The 17667-nt window shown below is 39.6% G+C and overlaps 1 protein-coding gene across 2 annotated transcripts in view; it reads left to right on the top strand.

The window, feature by feature from the left end:
• The window catches only part of EEIG2 (EEIG family member 2), a 100492-nt gene extending 84595 nt beyond the window's left edge, over positions 1–15897 (top strand). The window contains exons 7-12 of one of the 2 annotated variants that reach the window (XR_013557460.2): positions 3379–3474; positions 3615–3804; positions 3904–4031; positions 5188–5257; positions 11690–12109; positions 13345–15897. Coding sequence is in view for 1 of the 2 variants with exons in the window: in XM_078451602.2 (XP_078307728.1) it covers positions 3379–3474; positions 3615–3804; positions 3904–4031; positions 5188–5257; positions 11690–11732 (527 nt within the window). In the remaining variant the exon portion in view is untranslated. Of the gene's footprint in view, positions 1–3378; positions 3475–3614; positions 3805–3903; positions 4032–5187; positions 5258–11689 lie in introns of both variants that reach the window. The other variant, XM_078451602.2, reaches the window with a different exon arrangement.
• Positions 15898–17667: the final 1770 nt, after the last annotated feature.

The raw sequence follows: 17667 nt of genomic DNA, 5'->3' as shown, positions 1-17667 counted from the left end.
TCAAGCTTTCTATTTCCTCCTGATTGAGTTTTGGAAGAGTGTGGGTGTTTAGGAATTTGTCCATTTCTTCCAGGTTGTCCAATTTGTTGGCATACAATTATTCATAGTATTCCCTGATAATTGTTTGTATCTCTGAGGGATTGGTTGTAATAATTCCATTTTCATTCATGATTTTATCTATTTGGGTCATCTCCCTTTTCTTTTTGAGAAGCCTGGCTAGAGGTTTGTCAATTTTTTTTATTTTTTCAAAAAACCAACTCTTGGTTTCGTTGATCTGCTCTACCGTTTTTTTAGATTCTATATTGTTTATTTCTGCTCTGATCTTTATTATTTCTCTTCTTCTGCTGGGTTTAGGCTGCCTTTGCTGTTCTGCTTCTATTTCCTTTAGGTGTGCTGTTAGATTTTGTATTTGGGATTTTTCTTGTTTCTTGAGATAGGCCTAGATTGCGATGTATTTTCCTCTCAGGACTGCCTTCGCTGCATCCCAAAGCGTTTGGATTGTTGTATTTTCATTTTCGTTTGTTTCCATATATTTTTTAATTTCTTCTCTAATTGCCTGGTTGACCCACTCATTCTTGAGTAGGGTGTTCTTTAACCTCCACGCTTTTGGAGGTTTTCCAGACTTTTTCCTGTGGTTGATTTCAAGCTTCATAGCATTGTGGTCTGAAAGTATGTATGGTATAATTTCAATTCTTGTAAACTTATGAAGGGCTGTTTTGTGACCCAGTATATGATCTATCTTGGAGAATGTTCCATGTGCACTCGAGAAGAAAGTACATTCTGTTGCTTTGGGATGCAGAGTTCTAAATATATCTGTCAAGTCCATCTGATCCAATGTATCATTCAGGGCCCTTGTTTCTTTATTGACCGTGTGTCTAGATGATCTATCCATTTCTGTAAGTGGAGTGTTAAAGTCCCCTGCAATTACCACATTCTTATCAATGAGGTTGCTTATGTTTATGAGTAATTGTTTTATATATTTGGGGGCTACGGTATTCGGCGCATAGACATTTATAATAGTTAGCTCTTCCTGATGGATAGACCCTGTAATTATTATATAATGCCCTTCTTCATCTCTTGTTACAGCCTTTAATTTAAAGTCTAGTTTGTCTGATATAAGTATGGCTACTCCAGCTTTCTTTTGGCTTCCAGTAGCATGATAAATAGTTCTCCATCCCCTCACTCTCAATCTAAAGGTGTCCTCAGATCTAAAATGAGTCTCTTGTAGACAGCAAATAGATGGGTCTTGTTTTTTTATCCATTCTGATACCCTATGTCTTTTGGTTGGCGCATTTAATCCATTTACATTCAGTGTTATTATAGAAAGATACGGGTTTAGAGTCATTGTGATGTCTGTATGTTTTATGCTTGTAGTGATGTCTCTGGTACTTTGTCTCACAGGATCCCCCTTAGGATCTCTTGTAGGGCTGGTTTAGTGGTGACAAATTCCTTCAGTTTTTGTTTGTTTGGGAAGACCTTTATCTCTCCTTCTATTCTAAATGACAGACTTGCTGGATAAAGGATTCTCGGCTGCATATTTTTTCTGTTCAGCACATTAAAGATCTCGTGCCAATCCTTTCTGGCCTGCCAAGTTTCAAAAGAGAGATCAGTCACGAGTCTTATAGGTCTCCCTTTATATGTGAGGGCACGTTTACCCTTTGCTGCTTTCAGAATTTTTTCTTTATCCTTGTATTTTGCCAGTTTCACTATGATATGTCGTGCAGAAGATCGATTCAAGTTACGTCTGAAGGGAGTTGTCTGTGCCTCTTGGATTTCAATGCCTTTTTCCTTCCCCAGTTCAGGGAAGTTCTCAGCTATAATTTCTTCAAGTACCCCTTTAGCACCTTTCCCTCTCTCTTCCTCCTCTGGAATACCAATTATGCATAGATTATTTCTCTTTAGTGCATCACTTAGTTCTCTAATTTTCCCCTCATACTCCTGGATTTTTTTATCTCTCTTTCTCTCAGCTTCCTCTTTTTCCATAACTTTATCTTCTAGTTCACCTATTCTCTCCTCTGCCTCTTCAATCTGAGCTGTCGTTGTTTTCATTTTGTTTTGCATTTCGTTTAAAGCGTTTTTCAGCTCCTCATGACTGTTCCTTAGTCCCTTGATCTCTGTGGCAAGAGATTCTCTGCTGTTCTCTATACTGTTTTCAAGCCCAGCGAATAATTTTATGACTATTATTCTAAATTCACTTTCTGTTATATTATTTAAATCCTTTTTGATCAGTTCATTAGCTGTTGTTATTTCCTGGAGATTCTTCTGAGGGGAATTCTTCCGTTTGGTCATTTTGGATAGTCCCTGGAGTGGTGGGGACCTGCAGGGCACTTCCCCTGTGCTGTGGTGTATAACTGGAGTTGGTGGGCGGGGCCGCAGTCAGACCTGATGTCTGCCCCCAGCCCACCGCTGGGGCCACAGTCAGACTGGTGTGTGCCTTCTCTTCCCCTCTCCTAGGGGTGGGATTCACTGTGGGGTGGTGTGGCCCGTCTGGGCTACTTGCACACTGCCAGGATTGTGGTGCTGGGGATCTGGCGTATTAGCTGGGGTGGGTAGGCAAGGTGCACGGGGGCAGGAGGGGCAGGCTTAGCTCGCTTCTCCTTAGGTGATCCACTTCAGGAGGGGCCCTGTGGCAGCGGGAGGGAGTCAGATCTGCTGCCAGAGGTTTGGCTCCGCAGAAGCACAGAGTTGGGTGTTTGCGCGGAGGAGGAGCGAGCAAGTTCCCTGGCAGGAACTGGTTCACTTTAGAATTTTGGCTGGGGGATGGGCGAGGGAAATGGTGCTGGCGAGCGCCTTTGTTCCCCACCAAACTGAGCTCTGTCGTCCGGGGGCTCAGCAGCTCTCCCTGCCTTTGTCCTCCAGCCTTCCTGCTTTCTGAGCAGAGCTGTTAACTTATGACCTCCCAGACGCTAAGTCACGCTTGCTGTCGGAACACAGTCCGTCAGGCCCCTCCGCTTTTGCCAGCCAGACTCGGGGGCTCTGCTTGGCCGGCGAGCCGCCCCTCCGCCCCGGCTCCCTCCCGCCAGTCCGTGGAGCGCGCACCGCCTCGCCGCCCTTCCTACCCTCTTCCGTGGGCCTCTCGTCTGCGCTTGGCTCCGGAGACTCCGTTCTGCTAATCCTCTGGCGGTTTTCTGGGTTATTTAGGCAGGTGTAGGTGGAATCTAAGTGATCAGCAGGACGTGCGGTGAGCCCAGCGTCCTCCTATGCCGCCATCTTCCAACTGCCCCCTACCTTGTACCAATTTAAAAGGATCTCTTTTCACTTTGTAACTAATTTTTCTTGATAATGAACTTAGCAGTTAATAAAATCTGCAGACAAGAATACAAATTGACCATTGACTTCTTGGCAGTAATGGTAACATCATGTTATGACTTATTGCAGATCTTTCAGCAAAGAGTGCCTCTGTTCCAGATGAACTTGGTGCCTGTGGACATTCTAGAACATCAAGCTATGCAAGCCAGCAGTCAAAAGTATCAGGTAGAGGCTAACAGTGAAGTTGAATTCCTTAGATATTTATTGTTCTAAAGTATTACTTGTAACTGCCAGGGTGTGGGAGAACGTTTACGTGCAGTGTGTTTGGTGTTAGTATTTTACCCAAAGCAATTTTTCTCTAACAGGGTATAGCTCGTGCCACTCCCGGTCATCTAGCTTCTCTGACCTCTGCCACAGGAGAAATACCTCAGTGGGAAGCACATCAACAGGAATTGAAAGTATTCTAGAGCCCTGTGATGAAATTGAGCAAAAAATAGTTGAACCAAATCTTGATACAGCTGGCAAAGAAGATACCGCTTCAGAACCGTTCAACAGGTATTTTTCCAGTCTCTGTTTAAATGGAGAGGAAAAAAACAACTTTGTTCTCGTAACATAATAAAAACAAGGGAAAAATTTTTTTAATTATTTTCAAAGATGCCCAGTGAAGCAAGATTCTGTAGAATCTCAGCTGAAGCGAGTTGATGACACCAGAGTGGATGCAGATGATATTGTAGAGAAAATACTGCAGAGTCAAGACTTCAGCCTAGATTCCAGTGCAGAAGGTATGTGGATTAAGTAGGCTGCATGCCCAGCGTGGGGCTTGAACTCATCACCCTGAGATCAAGACCTGAACTGAGATCAGTAGTCAGATGCTGGGGCACCTGGGTGGCTCAGTCGGTTGAGTGTCCGACTTCGGCTCAGGTCATGATCTCACAGCTCGTGAGTTCGAGCCCCACTTCAGGCTCTGTGCTGACAGCTCAGAGCCTGGAGCCTGCTTCGGATTCTGTGTCTCCCTCTCTCTCTGACTCTCCCCCACTCATGCTCTGTCTCTCTCTGTCTCAAAAATAAATATACATTTAAAAAAAAAAAAAAATAGATGCTGAACTGACTTAACCCCCCCCTCAGATGCCTCTAAAAACATACAATTTTAAAGAAGCCTTATTGTGTATGCATCAACGTCTACCATGTTTATGTACCTTACAGCAGATGTCTGTATCTGCTTTATCATAACTGGACACAACAACTGTGTAATTTTCAGGGTTGGATAGTGATCTTGAGATGATAGTGAATCACAGAATCCTTTATTCCCTCCTCAGCATTTTCACTGAGGCAAAATTTACATGCCACCAATTTGAAAGGTGTAATTATTCACGCCGGCATGAATAGAGAGCAGTTAGCAATGGACTTAGTTTCATTATGTAACTGGTTGTAAAGAGAAGTAATTAAACCTTACTTATGGAAATTTGTAGGAAGAGAAATCTTTTTTACTCAGTTTTAAAGAAAAACAACTTTAGGGAAGTTAATGAGAAATAACTATTAGGATATCTTTTAGGAGCGCCTGGCTGACTCAGTACAGCATGTGACTCTTGATCTCAGGGTTGTGAGTTTAAGCCCCACATTGGACATGGAGCCTACTTAAAAAAAAAAAAAAAAGCATATCTTTTAAATTGCCTGTTTTTAAAATATATGTGTAGCTTTCTAAAAGTTTATTTCTTGGGGCTGTTTCAGTCAGTACAGTGTGCAATTCTTGCTCTCTGAGTTGTGAGCTCAAGCCCCATGTTGGGTGTAGAAATTACTTAAAAATAAAATCTAAAAATAAAAAATAAAAATGTATTTAATAAAACTTAAATGTAAATTATGAATTTAATATGATAGGAATATAATTTGACAATAATGTAATACGTGTGCCTATAACAAATATTTTAAATTGAATTGCAGAAGAAGGACTGAGGTTATTTGTGGGTCCCGGAGGAAGTACGACCTTTGGCAGCCATCATCTTCCAAATAGGTACGTGGTCCAGATAGCATCGTATTAAATAAAGAATATGTTCTTGAGTAGAAGGTGAAAGTTACAAAGTTTGTATTAGATTGAGGCTAGAAAATACATAGAATGCATCCATGAGAAGAATTACAGCTCTTAGCTTTCCTTATCTTGAGTATGTTTGAAATTATATTTAATAAGTTTTATTTGTTGGTTTTCTTAAATGTGTTTTTAGAACATATTAGTAGAGGACCAGAAGAGCATTGGGCAAGATGCAATGAAAAACGATGTTTAGAAAATAGTTCTTAGTCTGATATTTTAAAAAGAGCAAAGCAAAATTACATTTCAGTCAGTGATCTTGTCTGTTATGAGCAGTTACATGACCACTCAGCAGCATACACTTGGTACTAACCTTTTTTGTACTCCCCTTTCTCCACCCTACAAGAGTCTAACATACATACTAAGAAAAGTTCAGAATACCAAACATCATTCTGGTAGTTATTCAGATTCAGATGAAGAAAAGGCACCTGCCAGACTTACTTCTGATTTCCAGTACTGCAGCAAATAGTACTGAGCACAGATGGCTTGGGACAGTTAAGGAATTCTGACCCCTGCCCTTATGTGCATCCCTTATACTCAGTATTTCCATGTAATATTTAGAGTTCCAGAATAAGTCACAGTTGTACTGGGGAGCCCCCATGTCCAAAACAGTTATTTTGTTCTCTAATGCTCAAAACCTGAAGGAATTTCTAATTCATTTGTTCCACCAATACTGCTTTTATTGAGTTCCTCCTCCGTGTCCAGCACGTTGCAGAGTCCAAAAGTTACAAAGGATATAGCAGAGAACCTACATCAGCAACTAACTGCAATCAGTTGTGATAGGTAGGTAAGAGAGAGACATATAAAGAGGCCATGAGGAAGTAGTTAATTTGAACTAAGGTTTATAGAGGATGTAAATGCAATTTATAGTTTTCATTAACTCTCACTGAGTTATCCACTCATTAAATTCAGTAGCTATTTATTGGGCCAAGTCGTGGGTAAGGATGCAAGATAGAAAGACCCAGTTCACCCTCAGCTAGCCTATGTGTCTAGCATATGGGGTTGGGAAATTACAGCCTGTGAGCCAAATTGGCCCACTACCTGTTTTTGTAAAAATATTTTTTTAGAATACAGCAACTCTTGTTTATGTATTATCTATGGCTGCCTTGATGCTACAGCAGCAGAATTGAATAGTATAATAGAGACCATAATGGCTCACCAAGCCTAAAATATTTATTATCTGACTCTTTCTAGCAGGTGAGATAGACAAACTAAAATTTATAGTAGTGTAATAAGCACTATAATATAGAGAAGTAGAGGAGACTCTGAGAGAACAGAGATGGGACCTCACTCAGAGAAAACTTACTAGAAATTTGACACCTGAAGAGAGAGTTGGGAAGAATTAAAAGTAAGTGTGGGGGGTTAACAGGTGGATGTGAGGAAGACAGATATTCCTGATAGTAGATTCAAAGAGAATGAATGTATAGGCATAACAGTTATAATATCTAATTATATAATAGTAAATATATAATATAACACTGAGCATTTACTTGTATGTGCTAGGCACATATATATGCTTCATTCAATTCTTACATTATCTCTTTCAGTACTCACGATGTACTATTATTAGTCTTTAAAAAGACAAAACAAAGAGGTTAAATAATTTGCCCAAGGCCTTAAAACTAATAACTGATAAAACCAAGATTCAGACTCCTGTCTCTTTGAGCCCAGAGCACATTCGTTGTACCTAACCGCCATACCTTACTGGCTTATGAATAATATAACCCACTTTGGGAGTTGCCAGTGAACAGGTACTCTGAGGAGGGGGCATGTGAAGGCTGCCTGTGGGACATGAAGTTGGTAAGAATCTCAAAGCCAGGTTATAAACAGCCTCTGTTGCCATAACAAAGAATGTATCCTTTTCTGTCATGTGCACAGTTTGGTCGTTCTTTGGCAGGAAAATGATCTATGATACTGGCATGTTAGAAAACTAAGTGGCCATAATTTGATGGGGGTGGGGAGGTTGGAACAAGGAGAGACTAGTAGCAAGGAACAGGTAGAAAATGACATTTATGAAGACAGTAATACATATTATATGGTAGAGAGACCATGTGTTTTGAGTTAAAGAGGCTTGAGTTCATATCTGAGCCAGACCACTTGGGGCCTCAGTAAATCATTTAACTTCAATGGAACTTTAGTTACCTCCATTGAAAAGCAGGGATAATCATGGGATTGTTGTAAAGAGCAAATGACCTAATATACTCAGTAAGCTCTAGTGTTTATTAATTTAGGTACAGGAACAGCAAACAATAGAAGTTCCAACCAAAAGGAACCAAAATAGTGAATGTTCAAAAGCAACAGCTATCTGTACTCTCATTTCAGACTGCTCAGGGTCCAAGTCAGAGTCCCTCCCCTGTTGACTTCACTGATACTGTTAACCTCTGTCAGCCTTACTCTCCTCACCTGAAAAATGGGAGTGACCAATAATGCCTAGTTGATAGGATTTTACTGATTAAATTAGATAACTTATGTAAAATACTTAGCGTAGTGCTTAATACACAGAAGGCTGTCAGTATATGCTAGCTGTTTATATTGTTGTTATTAAGAGGAAAGAAGGTTAATTTTCTATTTGAGAAATAACCTAGGCTCTAAAGGCATTTAGAATTCTGGCTCCCACTCCTTTTCCAAATGAATGTTAGAATAATCATCACCTAACATAAGGGAAGGGAAACAAAAACAATATAAAAACAGGGAGGGGAACAAAACATAAGAGACTCTGAAACATGGAGAAGAAACAGAAGGTTACTGGAGAGGTTGTGGAAGGGGGGATGGGCTAAGTGGGTAAGGGGCATTAAGGAATCTACTCCTGAAATCACTGTTGCCTTATATGCTAACTAATTTGGATGTAAATTTAAAAAAAAAATTTGTTTTAATCTACATTTAAAAAAAAAAAGAATAATCATCACCTAATGCATGAAAGCCTAAAATGATAATTAAGGGTTGAAGTAGATGATTAATGTTACATGCCACTGAAAGCCTGAGGAATGTTAGAGACAGTGTATCATGGTGAAAAGAGAATGGGCCATGCAGTCTGACATGGATTTCATTCCTGGCTTAACCATCATGACCCAGCTTAGCTTAGTTTAGCTATGATCCTGACAAATTACATCTCTTACTTACCACCAAAAAGACAACCATTATCACTGGGGTTAACAACACAGGCTCTGGAGTTGGGCTACATGGGTTCAGTCCCAAGCCCTCCTGCGTATCAGCCGTGCATCTTTGATAAGTTACTTCACTTCTCTCTGCCTGTCTCCTCACCTACGAAATAGTGACAATAACAGAACCCACCTCGTAAGAGTTACAAGGCCTAAATTAAGTGAGGTAAGACATAGAAGTGACTAAAACATAATCTGGTATGCAGTACTCCATATACACTAATTAAAGGTCTCTCTTGCAGGATTATTGAGATCGAGCTATTTGCAGTGTCCAGCACAATACCTGTGCACATAGACTCTCCATAACTAGCTGGTGTGTCTCAGAGAAACTAATGTGTTAGCATTAGATCTATTCTGAAAGAGAAACTGGCAGCACAAGATGAAACTAGAGTCATTTACTCAGGCACTGAAGAGGCACAAGAACCATATGTGGTTAAGAAAGTAAACCCATGAAAATGAAGAGAACAGAGCAGAGTAGTAGAGACTTGGGGGAGCAGTATCCCCAGTCATACACTTAAAGTCTAGTGGACACAGCCCAACCGGCCTGGGAGTGCTTGCACAGGCTGCTCCTTGCTTGCCTTTGAGACAATAGTTTCTGACAAAAAAGTCTGCTTTCATTTCGGTTTTTATTCTTCCATGTGATTTTTTTTTCATCTCTGGCTACCTTTTTAAGATTTTATCACTGGTTCTTAGCAATTTGGTTATGATGTGCCTGGGTTTTTCTTTGTGTTTATTCCGCTTGGGGTTCATTGAGCTTCTTGGGTCTGTGGGTTTACAGTTGTCATCAAATTTGGAAATTCTCCAGCCGTTATTTTCCCCTACCCCTCCTTCTGTTATCCTAACCCACAAATTCCAGCCCGCAGCCTCCCTGTGCTCTGACCTGTGACTCCCACACTCAGAAAGATCACCTGGCTGGGGCACCCGGATGGCTTAGTTGGTTAAGCGTCCGACTCTCTATCTCAGCTCAGATCTTGACCTCAGGGTTGTGAGTTCAAGCTCCACATTGGGTTCTACACTGAGCATGGAGCCTGCTTAGAAAGTAAAATATAAATAAATACATACATACATACATACATACATACATACATACATATATACATACATACATAAATACCACCTGGCTATGTTTGGGTTCTGTCTTCCTGCAGTGAAGGCTGGGAGGACCCTGAAGGAAACTGTCTTAGACTTTTCTTCATTGATTTCCCTTCTCTCAGGACCAGTCCTGTGCTGCTTGTTGTCCAGTATATGAACTGTTGTTTTATATGTTCTATAAAATATTATAGCTATTTACAACAGGAGGGAAAGTCTGGTTCCTATTACTACATTATTGCCAGAGTAGAACAGTTTTAGGGCATCTAACAGCCAGGGTGCAGTGGGGCTCACCAAGACTCCTTCAAATTCCAATATCTGTAATTGTGAATGGGTGTTCACTGGTGTTCCGTTAAGGATGTTCCTGTTTCTTCTGCAGAATGAATCTGTAAGAACAGGAGCCTCTAAGCAGTCAACTGAGAATTCCAAGTCAGTACACAGTGGCCTGGTAACCACTGCATTACTCCCACTTTTTTAGGATTTCCTCTTAAAATTTCATTATGGGAAGAGACCAACCATGTTGTTTGCTTTTGGTCTTACTGGTCTCTGGAATTCTCAGAGTGAAATGTCAGGTTGTGTGGCCCCTGGCATCCTGACACATGAGGAGATAGGTACTGGTGAAAACTGAAAGCAGTAATACTCTCCCATCCATGCAACACCACTCAGCTCCCTGCCTGATTGCTCGAGGGGTCAAAAGTCCTCATCTAAAAATAAATCCAGCTACCATCAAAAAGACACTGTGCTTTTACAGACTTGTAGAAAACCTGTATCCTCCCAGATGAAGAAACAATAGAGGGAACATGCGTGTTCCATTATAGGGCCAAGGTTCTGGGTACATCAGGAGTAACAAACCTTTTGTTGATGAGGTCATTACTTCATTTAAACACCTGTTTTATTCACAGAGTTTACTAATTTTAAATTTTTAGTATTCTCCATATTTTATTGATAGAGGTCAGTTAGCACCTGGAATATCAAGGCAGAGCAGCTTTGCGGCAAAGCTGCTATCACAGATACGTATAATGAGAATACAGTGGCCAGGCTGTTAGGACAGAGAGTTTTGCCGTAAAAGGTGATTCATGGATGCACGTGCCCTCCATTTTGCCCTTCACCATCCTCCCTACCTGTGGTCAAACTTGGATTGCTACCAGTCCAAGGCAAGCAATTGCTCTTTAAGCAAGTGAGACAAAGTTGACACATCCCCATTCATGTTCCATGGCATGAAACAGTCACATGGCAACACCTATCAACAAGGCGTTTAGGAAATGTGGCCTCTAGCTGAGCAGCCTGGACAGCCTGTTGCCAGCTAAAACTGTGAAGAAGGAGAAGATAGATTCAGAGGGACAACCAGCAGCCTGCCAAACCAAGCTAGTGAAGAAATAAACCTCTCTTCAAGATCACTTCACTTCAAATCTGTATTACACGGGTATAATTTACATTACTGACTACATATAAAAACATTGGCATGTTGACTAAAAAAAATTCTCACACTTTCCAGGAAGATGCATTAAGACCTCACACTGTAGGGGTGCCTGAGTGGCTCAGTTGCGCATCCAAGCGTCAGCCCAGGTCATGATCTCACAATTCGTGGGTTCAAGCCCCACATGGGGCTCTGCGCTGACAGTGTAGAGCCTGCTTGGGATTCTCTCTCTCCCTCTCTCTCTCTCTCTCTGCCCCTCCCAAACTTGTGCTGTCTCTCACAAAATAAATAAAACAAACAAAAAAGACATCACACTATAATTGCAACTAAAAACTATCACCCATAACTCTGCAAGGCCTGGGTAAATTGCCAGTCAGTATATGCCCTAGGATAAGACTGATTTTAAGATTTATGTATAAACATGTTTAAAGAAAAGATTTCTTGCCACAGGTCAAGATTTAGGAACAGTACTAGATTATTATAGGAATAAGTGTGTCTAGACTAATCCAATGTACTAATCCTAAACATTTAATATTTCAAGTGTTTTCTATCTGTGATATCTTTAAACCTTGTGGAAATCAAATCTAGTAGAAAATGCCTAATGCACCTAACTCTTTGAGTGCAAGGTTAATTAGAACAATTTCAAACATTACAGTTCAAGATTTTGAAGGGTTTTTTTTCTTCCTCTGGTTGTAGGGTGGGGTCTGGAGCTTATGAACAAGTTGTGATCAAACGCTAGAAGTCAAGCTGGTGAACTGAAGCTTCTTCCCTGGGGGTTTGAGACATGCGCAATCAAGCTGTCAAGGCACTTCATTCAAGCACTTATGAGAAAATGAACATATTTGAAACATGAAGCGCGTTCCTCTATCAAGAGGAAAGCCAACACTGATTCCTTCTGTGAAAGTGTGCGCCACCATCCTGTCCCACCCACCAAAAGGGAACATCAGAACAGTAGTATCCAGGTGCTGTGCCACGTGTGTTTAGAGGCACACAGCTTCTGTGGTCACTGCACATGATAGTGAAAGCCTGCTCTTTCTTTTGAAACAGCCAGGTGGGGAAAACAACATTATACGTCTGAGTATAGCTCAGTCCTGAAGTGTAAAACCTGTAGTAGAGGTAGGTGCTCAACAGGTTTGGGCTCTAATTATTTAATTTTAATGTTTGGGAGATAGTAAGTGAATGTCTTGAACCCTATAAATTCTGTCAAGATAGTTACAATCTCTTAAGGATATCTTCCATAATATTATATACTACCTATGGTATTGTACTAGGTTTATTAACTCTTCTTGGTTAAATAATTGATAGAAAGTTTGGGTGTTCATCCTTCGGGGAAATGCTATACTACAGTCAAAGCGTGGAGAATGCTTAATTCTAAACGTATCCGTCACAAGTGGAATAAGCGTGTTTAAGTCTGAGATGTGTGAATGAGTGTAACGCCATTATTATGCAGCATGCATTGTTACTTGTTAATGTTAGATGAGCTGCACAACTCCCGCTAGCACTATATATGAGATTCAAGCTAAGTTTAATATTCAATATGGTAGGCTCCCATGAGGCACCTTAAGAGCTGTTCTATTATTCACTGAATAATATCTGCTGGTTTCAGGAGTCAAAATTCAGAACAGGAGAAAAACCTTAGCATCAAAAACCAAGCAGCCTTTTCTGTGTAAGTTCAGACTTATCTGAAACTGAAAATTGTTCCAAGGAGGTGGCAGATAAGACAGGGGACAGCTGCTTGACATTACTGACATAGACTCGTGATTTTCTATTTTAACTCCCCACTATGGGATAGTATGTTTTTTCCTTTACTATAACAGTTGTTGTTTTGAGACAATAAAATATAACATAATCCAATGCAGCTTTTCAAGTATTATCTGATCTGGATCCAGTTTAACAAGCTCAAAAGATAGATCATCTTTTTATCAGGTGGGAAGAGTTTTTCTGGTCTTACATGACGAGTTTTAATTTTCTTGGAATCATTCAGTTACTGAAGAAAAATGTAGATTCTTTAGAACCAGTAATTCCCAGTCCTTACTTTCAAAACCATGTCAAAAAAAATGTGGTATGTTTGAATAATTTTGGTCTAGGTATTTTTGTTTTGGCAAAGTAAAGGGAAAACATATTAAAATATTTCAATACCCAAATTTAAAGGTTTAGAAAAATTTGAGTAGTTCATGTTACAGTTTTCGGTTTTTTAACAATTCAAGGATTAGGTATTCCAAATTAATCCAGTACTACTGTTGCACCTAGATATTTTTTAAAAGGTTAAATTCCATTTTAGAATATTTTGAATGTTGAGAGATAAGGTTTTCTGAGTCGTTACTAATACTTTTGTTGTTTTGTTTTGAAAGGAAAAAATGTGACCTGAACATTTTAGTCTAACCAAGGAAAATGTTAGCTGAAGTGGTAAAGACTTGCTTGCTCTCTGTGATTAACAAGTGAGTTGATCCGTCCATTATATATTATGGGGGTGTTGCGGGGGTGGGGGGGGTGTCAAAGTATTTAACAGAGATAAGAAGGTAGTGTTGGAGATATTTATGATGTATTAAAAACATATTTTTCTATTTTCAAAATATTATTTCTAGACTATATTTTTCATTGGCACTAATGCAAATAATTTTGCAGTTTTGAAAATAAGAACTATAGATTGTAAGCAAGGTTCAGGGAAGACATTCTTCAGATATGTAAAACATGCTGTAATCCAGGCATTGTCCATCTTGCCTGCGCTCAGCCTGATACCTTTATACAAGACTGACTCCCAGTATTTAAAATGATACAGAATTATTTTTTAAAAACAAAATGTGGAAATCTTGAAATGCATAAATATCATGGCTTTATAATTTTAGCCACCAGATACATCTTGATTTATGTAGTAGAAAATCATTTTATTTTTTAATGTTTATTTTTGAGAGAGAGTGTGTGCACTCGCGCACACACATGTACTGTGCAAGTAGGGGAGGGGCAGAAAGAAAGGGAGAGAAAGAGAATCCCAAGCAGGCTCTGCACTGTCAGCACACAGACAGATGCAGGGGCTCAAACTCATAGGGGCTCGAACTCACAAACTGTGAGACGATGACCTGAGCCGAAATCAAGAGTCCGACACTTAACCGAATGAGCCACCCAGGCACCCCAGAAATCATTTTAATAAATAGAAAAATTGATTAGGGAAAAATCAGTGCAAGTCTGGTTTCATATTATTTTGTGTTGCATTGGGATACTTTGCAATCACATTTCATTACAGTCCTCTGAAAATATTTGTTAAAGTTCACTTAAGTGTCTGCCTTACTTTTCTGGTTTTTCTTAGAACATGTAACCATGTAACTACTGAAAAAAATTGCCTTTTAAATACCAAGTGCACTTTTGGTTCCATTTGGAGTTTAGAAAATTGGATTTGAAAAAATGGATTTTAATAAATTGATTTTTAATATTAAAATCAAATTTCAAATCACCCAGTCTTAGAGAATTTGCAGATATATAACCTTGTCTTTCTAATCCTATCCTAGAGAAACATAACGGCATATTAAAGCTATATATTTGTGGTTAGATACAGAAATCTTAAATACCTTGTTTGGGGGAAGTACAGAAGCTGGTCAGGAGCCCACTTCCCATGACTTGAGCTGGTAACTGAGACCAGAGCGGATGTGAAGGGGGCAGGCAGAGCAGCCCTAGGCCATCAGTTTGCATTCTGATGGTTGACTCCCCTTTGTGGTGATGAAGGCTTCCATATACAAGCAACCGATATGGATTAGTACTTAAAATCTGAGAAAGTCTTGACCAAAAATCCTGAAGTCCATCATCCCATTCCAGGAAATACCATGAGAGTAATGTTATCCAAACTAGATTCTTCTGTTTTGTTTTGCTTTTCATGAAAACTGTGAGCCATCAAGATCTACCACCTTAGCCCATTTGTTTCTAGAAAGAAAACAAATCCTCAACGAACCACCAACCAAAACATAAAACATCCAGAAGTAATTTTAGACTGAGATTTCCATGCCAACTAGATCACTTTGCAAGCTCAAGCTGACAGTATTAAATACTTCATTTAAAAAAATTAAAAATTAAAAAAATACTTCATTTAAGTACTCTGAACTGTTAGGCTTCCTAAGACTTTTATAATATGCTTGAAAGAAACTGGGCTCATATGATGGGGTTGCATTTTGTTTTAACAGGTCAAACTGGGACAGTTCAGAAATTATACTTGGTCAATTCTTAGATGGTACGTCATGTGAATATAGTCAAGTACTGTAACTGAAATTGTTATGCCGCTTTCTGTGTTGGCTTAGGTACTATGCATAATTTTAATAGCCAAGATGTTTAAGAATATGAACTCTAAAAATATAAAGGATGAAATTAAGCCTGTTGACCTTATTTTAAGACTACTCTGGAAACAAAGGCCTTATTATTACCTTATATGTGATTTTTTGTAAGATAATATATACATAGTATATTTTAATCATGTGAATGGTCTCTAGCTACTCCCTGTATGACAAAGCTGGCAAAATTTTTTATTTACACAGACAGCATAGTCTGCATTTACAAATGTTTATGTTCATCTTATATATATATATATATAAAACAAAATTCTCTTGCTGATATTCATTGACCAAATCCCATGCAGAGAAAGACTTAGGATATATTGTTTGTTTTTTGGAAATATGTCTTATTCTGGAAGTTGGTATACTTGTGGGTGATCATGTAAATATTTACCGAAAAAAAAATTGTTATGGAAGTGATTCCATTAGTATTGTTCTAATACTTGGAAAATGACCTTCATATTTATGTATTTCTTTGTTTTACTGTACAACTATAATTCCAGGAAATTTTTTTACCAAAAAAAAAACCCCTTTTATTGTATTTGTAATAATGTTAAGGTGAATCTTCAATAAAAATCATCTTAAACTTTACAGTATTTATACTTTAAAATGTCAGTTAAGATTCTGCCAGAAATCCATCAGATCCTTGCCAAGGTAAGAAAACAGAAGTAAAACAGTGTAACTTTTTCCTGAGAGGTTCCCCTCATTTATTAGCAGATGGTATAGCACAGACTTGAATCTTCTGGTGAAAGATCCTTCTTTGAACTCTGAGGTTCACCCTGCAGTGGTGTGAACATGGGCTGTAGAGTAAGACAGACCTGAGACTGAATCCAAGCCCCCTTCTGAACCTGTTTTCTAATCTAGGATGGAGATAATACTACCACTAACTCTTCTGTGTTGTGAGCAAGAGCCCATGAAGTGTGAAGAACATGTCACACTATTATCAAGCCAAAATTTGCCTTTGTGCAGCAGCTACGTACAGAGCTTAATTCTAGTGTGAGACACATAGATGGTCAATAAATGTGCCACTATTAGGTTAAGACCCTCATTTAAATGATACTCAGTGTCACCACTGTACAGACTGTTCCTCCCTTTGACTAGGTCCTCACAGATGAAAAACAATGCCATGACATTCCCTTTGCTGTCATTCAAATTACAATAGCAATTTAAATAAAGAGCAATGGTTCAGGAACGCCTGGGTGGCCCAGTGGGTTAAGCGTCCAACTCTTGGTTTCTGTTCAGGTCATGATCTCATGGTTCAGTTCATGAGACTGAGCCCCACCTGGGGCTCTGCTTTGACAGAGTGGAGCCTGCTTGGGATTCCCTCCCTCTCACTTTGCCCCTCCCCTGTGTGCATGTGTGCATGTGTGCATGCACTCTCTCTCTCTCTCTCTCTCTGTCTCTCTGTCTCTCTGTCTCTCTCTCTCTCTGTCTCTCTGTCTCTCTCTCTCTCTCTCTCTGCAGATTGCCATGGCTTTCCTGGACAGTGCAGGTTATGGGAGGTAATGTGCATTAAGGAGAAAGATCCTGCTTGCTAGCCTAAGTGGGATGGGGATAACTTTGTGCCAGATCACAGCAGAACCTGGCAGGGCCCTCTGCTCTGCCCTCATACTACTTTGCCCACACCTGAAGCATGGAGTTCCCAGGCCCAGCCTGCTTGACTTATCCCACCTTTCCTCAACACCAGTGTTTTTATCTCCCTTATTCCACCTCATTACATTTTACTCCTTCCTTCCTGTACCTACATCTCACATACCTGGTGTGGACACATGTAAGGAAATGAAATCTTTTACATTTGCATGATAGGAAATCATTAGTGGAGTTAATCCATCCCACATTACACAAAATGTAACAAAAATTCAGGAAAAATAAAAGATTTAACTATGGACATTCCTCAAATCAATGACATCTACTCCATATGGGCCCACCAGACAAGGAAGTGTTAGAGACCTTCCTGCATGAATTACTTTAGACCCCATTTCTATGTACTTTTAACTCCTAGTTCTCCTTAACCATTTTTTTAAATTTTTAAAAATATTTGTTTATTTTTGAGAGAGAGAGAGAGACGGAGCATGAGCAGGGGAGGGGCAGAGAGAGAGGGAGACACAGAATCCAAAGCAGGCTTTAGACTCTGAGCTGTCAGCACAGAATGGAGCCACCCAGGCACCCCTCTCCTTAACCATTTCTTAAACTGACTTCACCACTACATCTTTAAGCCATTTAGCAGTGATTTCCAAGTATCATTGCAAAAAATTTCAAGTTATTTTATAGCGTATTTATATTGGGGAGCTCTTGAGTGCAGTTACTTTTAAATGGGAAAAGTGTGCCACCTTGTGGTATTTAAATTCAGTGATTCAGTTC

The sequence above is a fragment of the Panthera onca genome, chromosome C1, assembly GCF_046562875.1.
Source record: "Panthera onca isolate mPanOnc1 chromosome C1, mPanOnc1 haplotype 2, whole genome shotgun sequence".
In the NCBI taxonomy this organism is placed as follows: domain Eukaryota; kingdom Metazoa; phylum Chordata; class Mammalia; order Carnivora; family Felidae; genus Panthera; species Panthera onca.
This window is presented reverse-complemented; position numbering and strand designations above follow the sequence as displayed.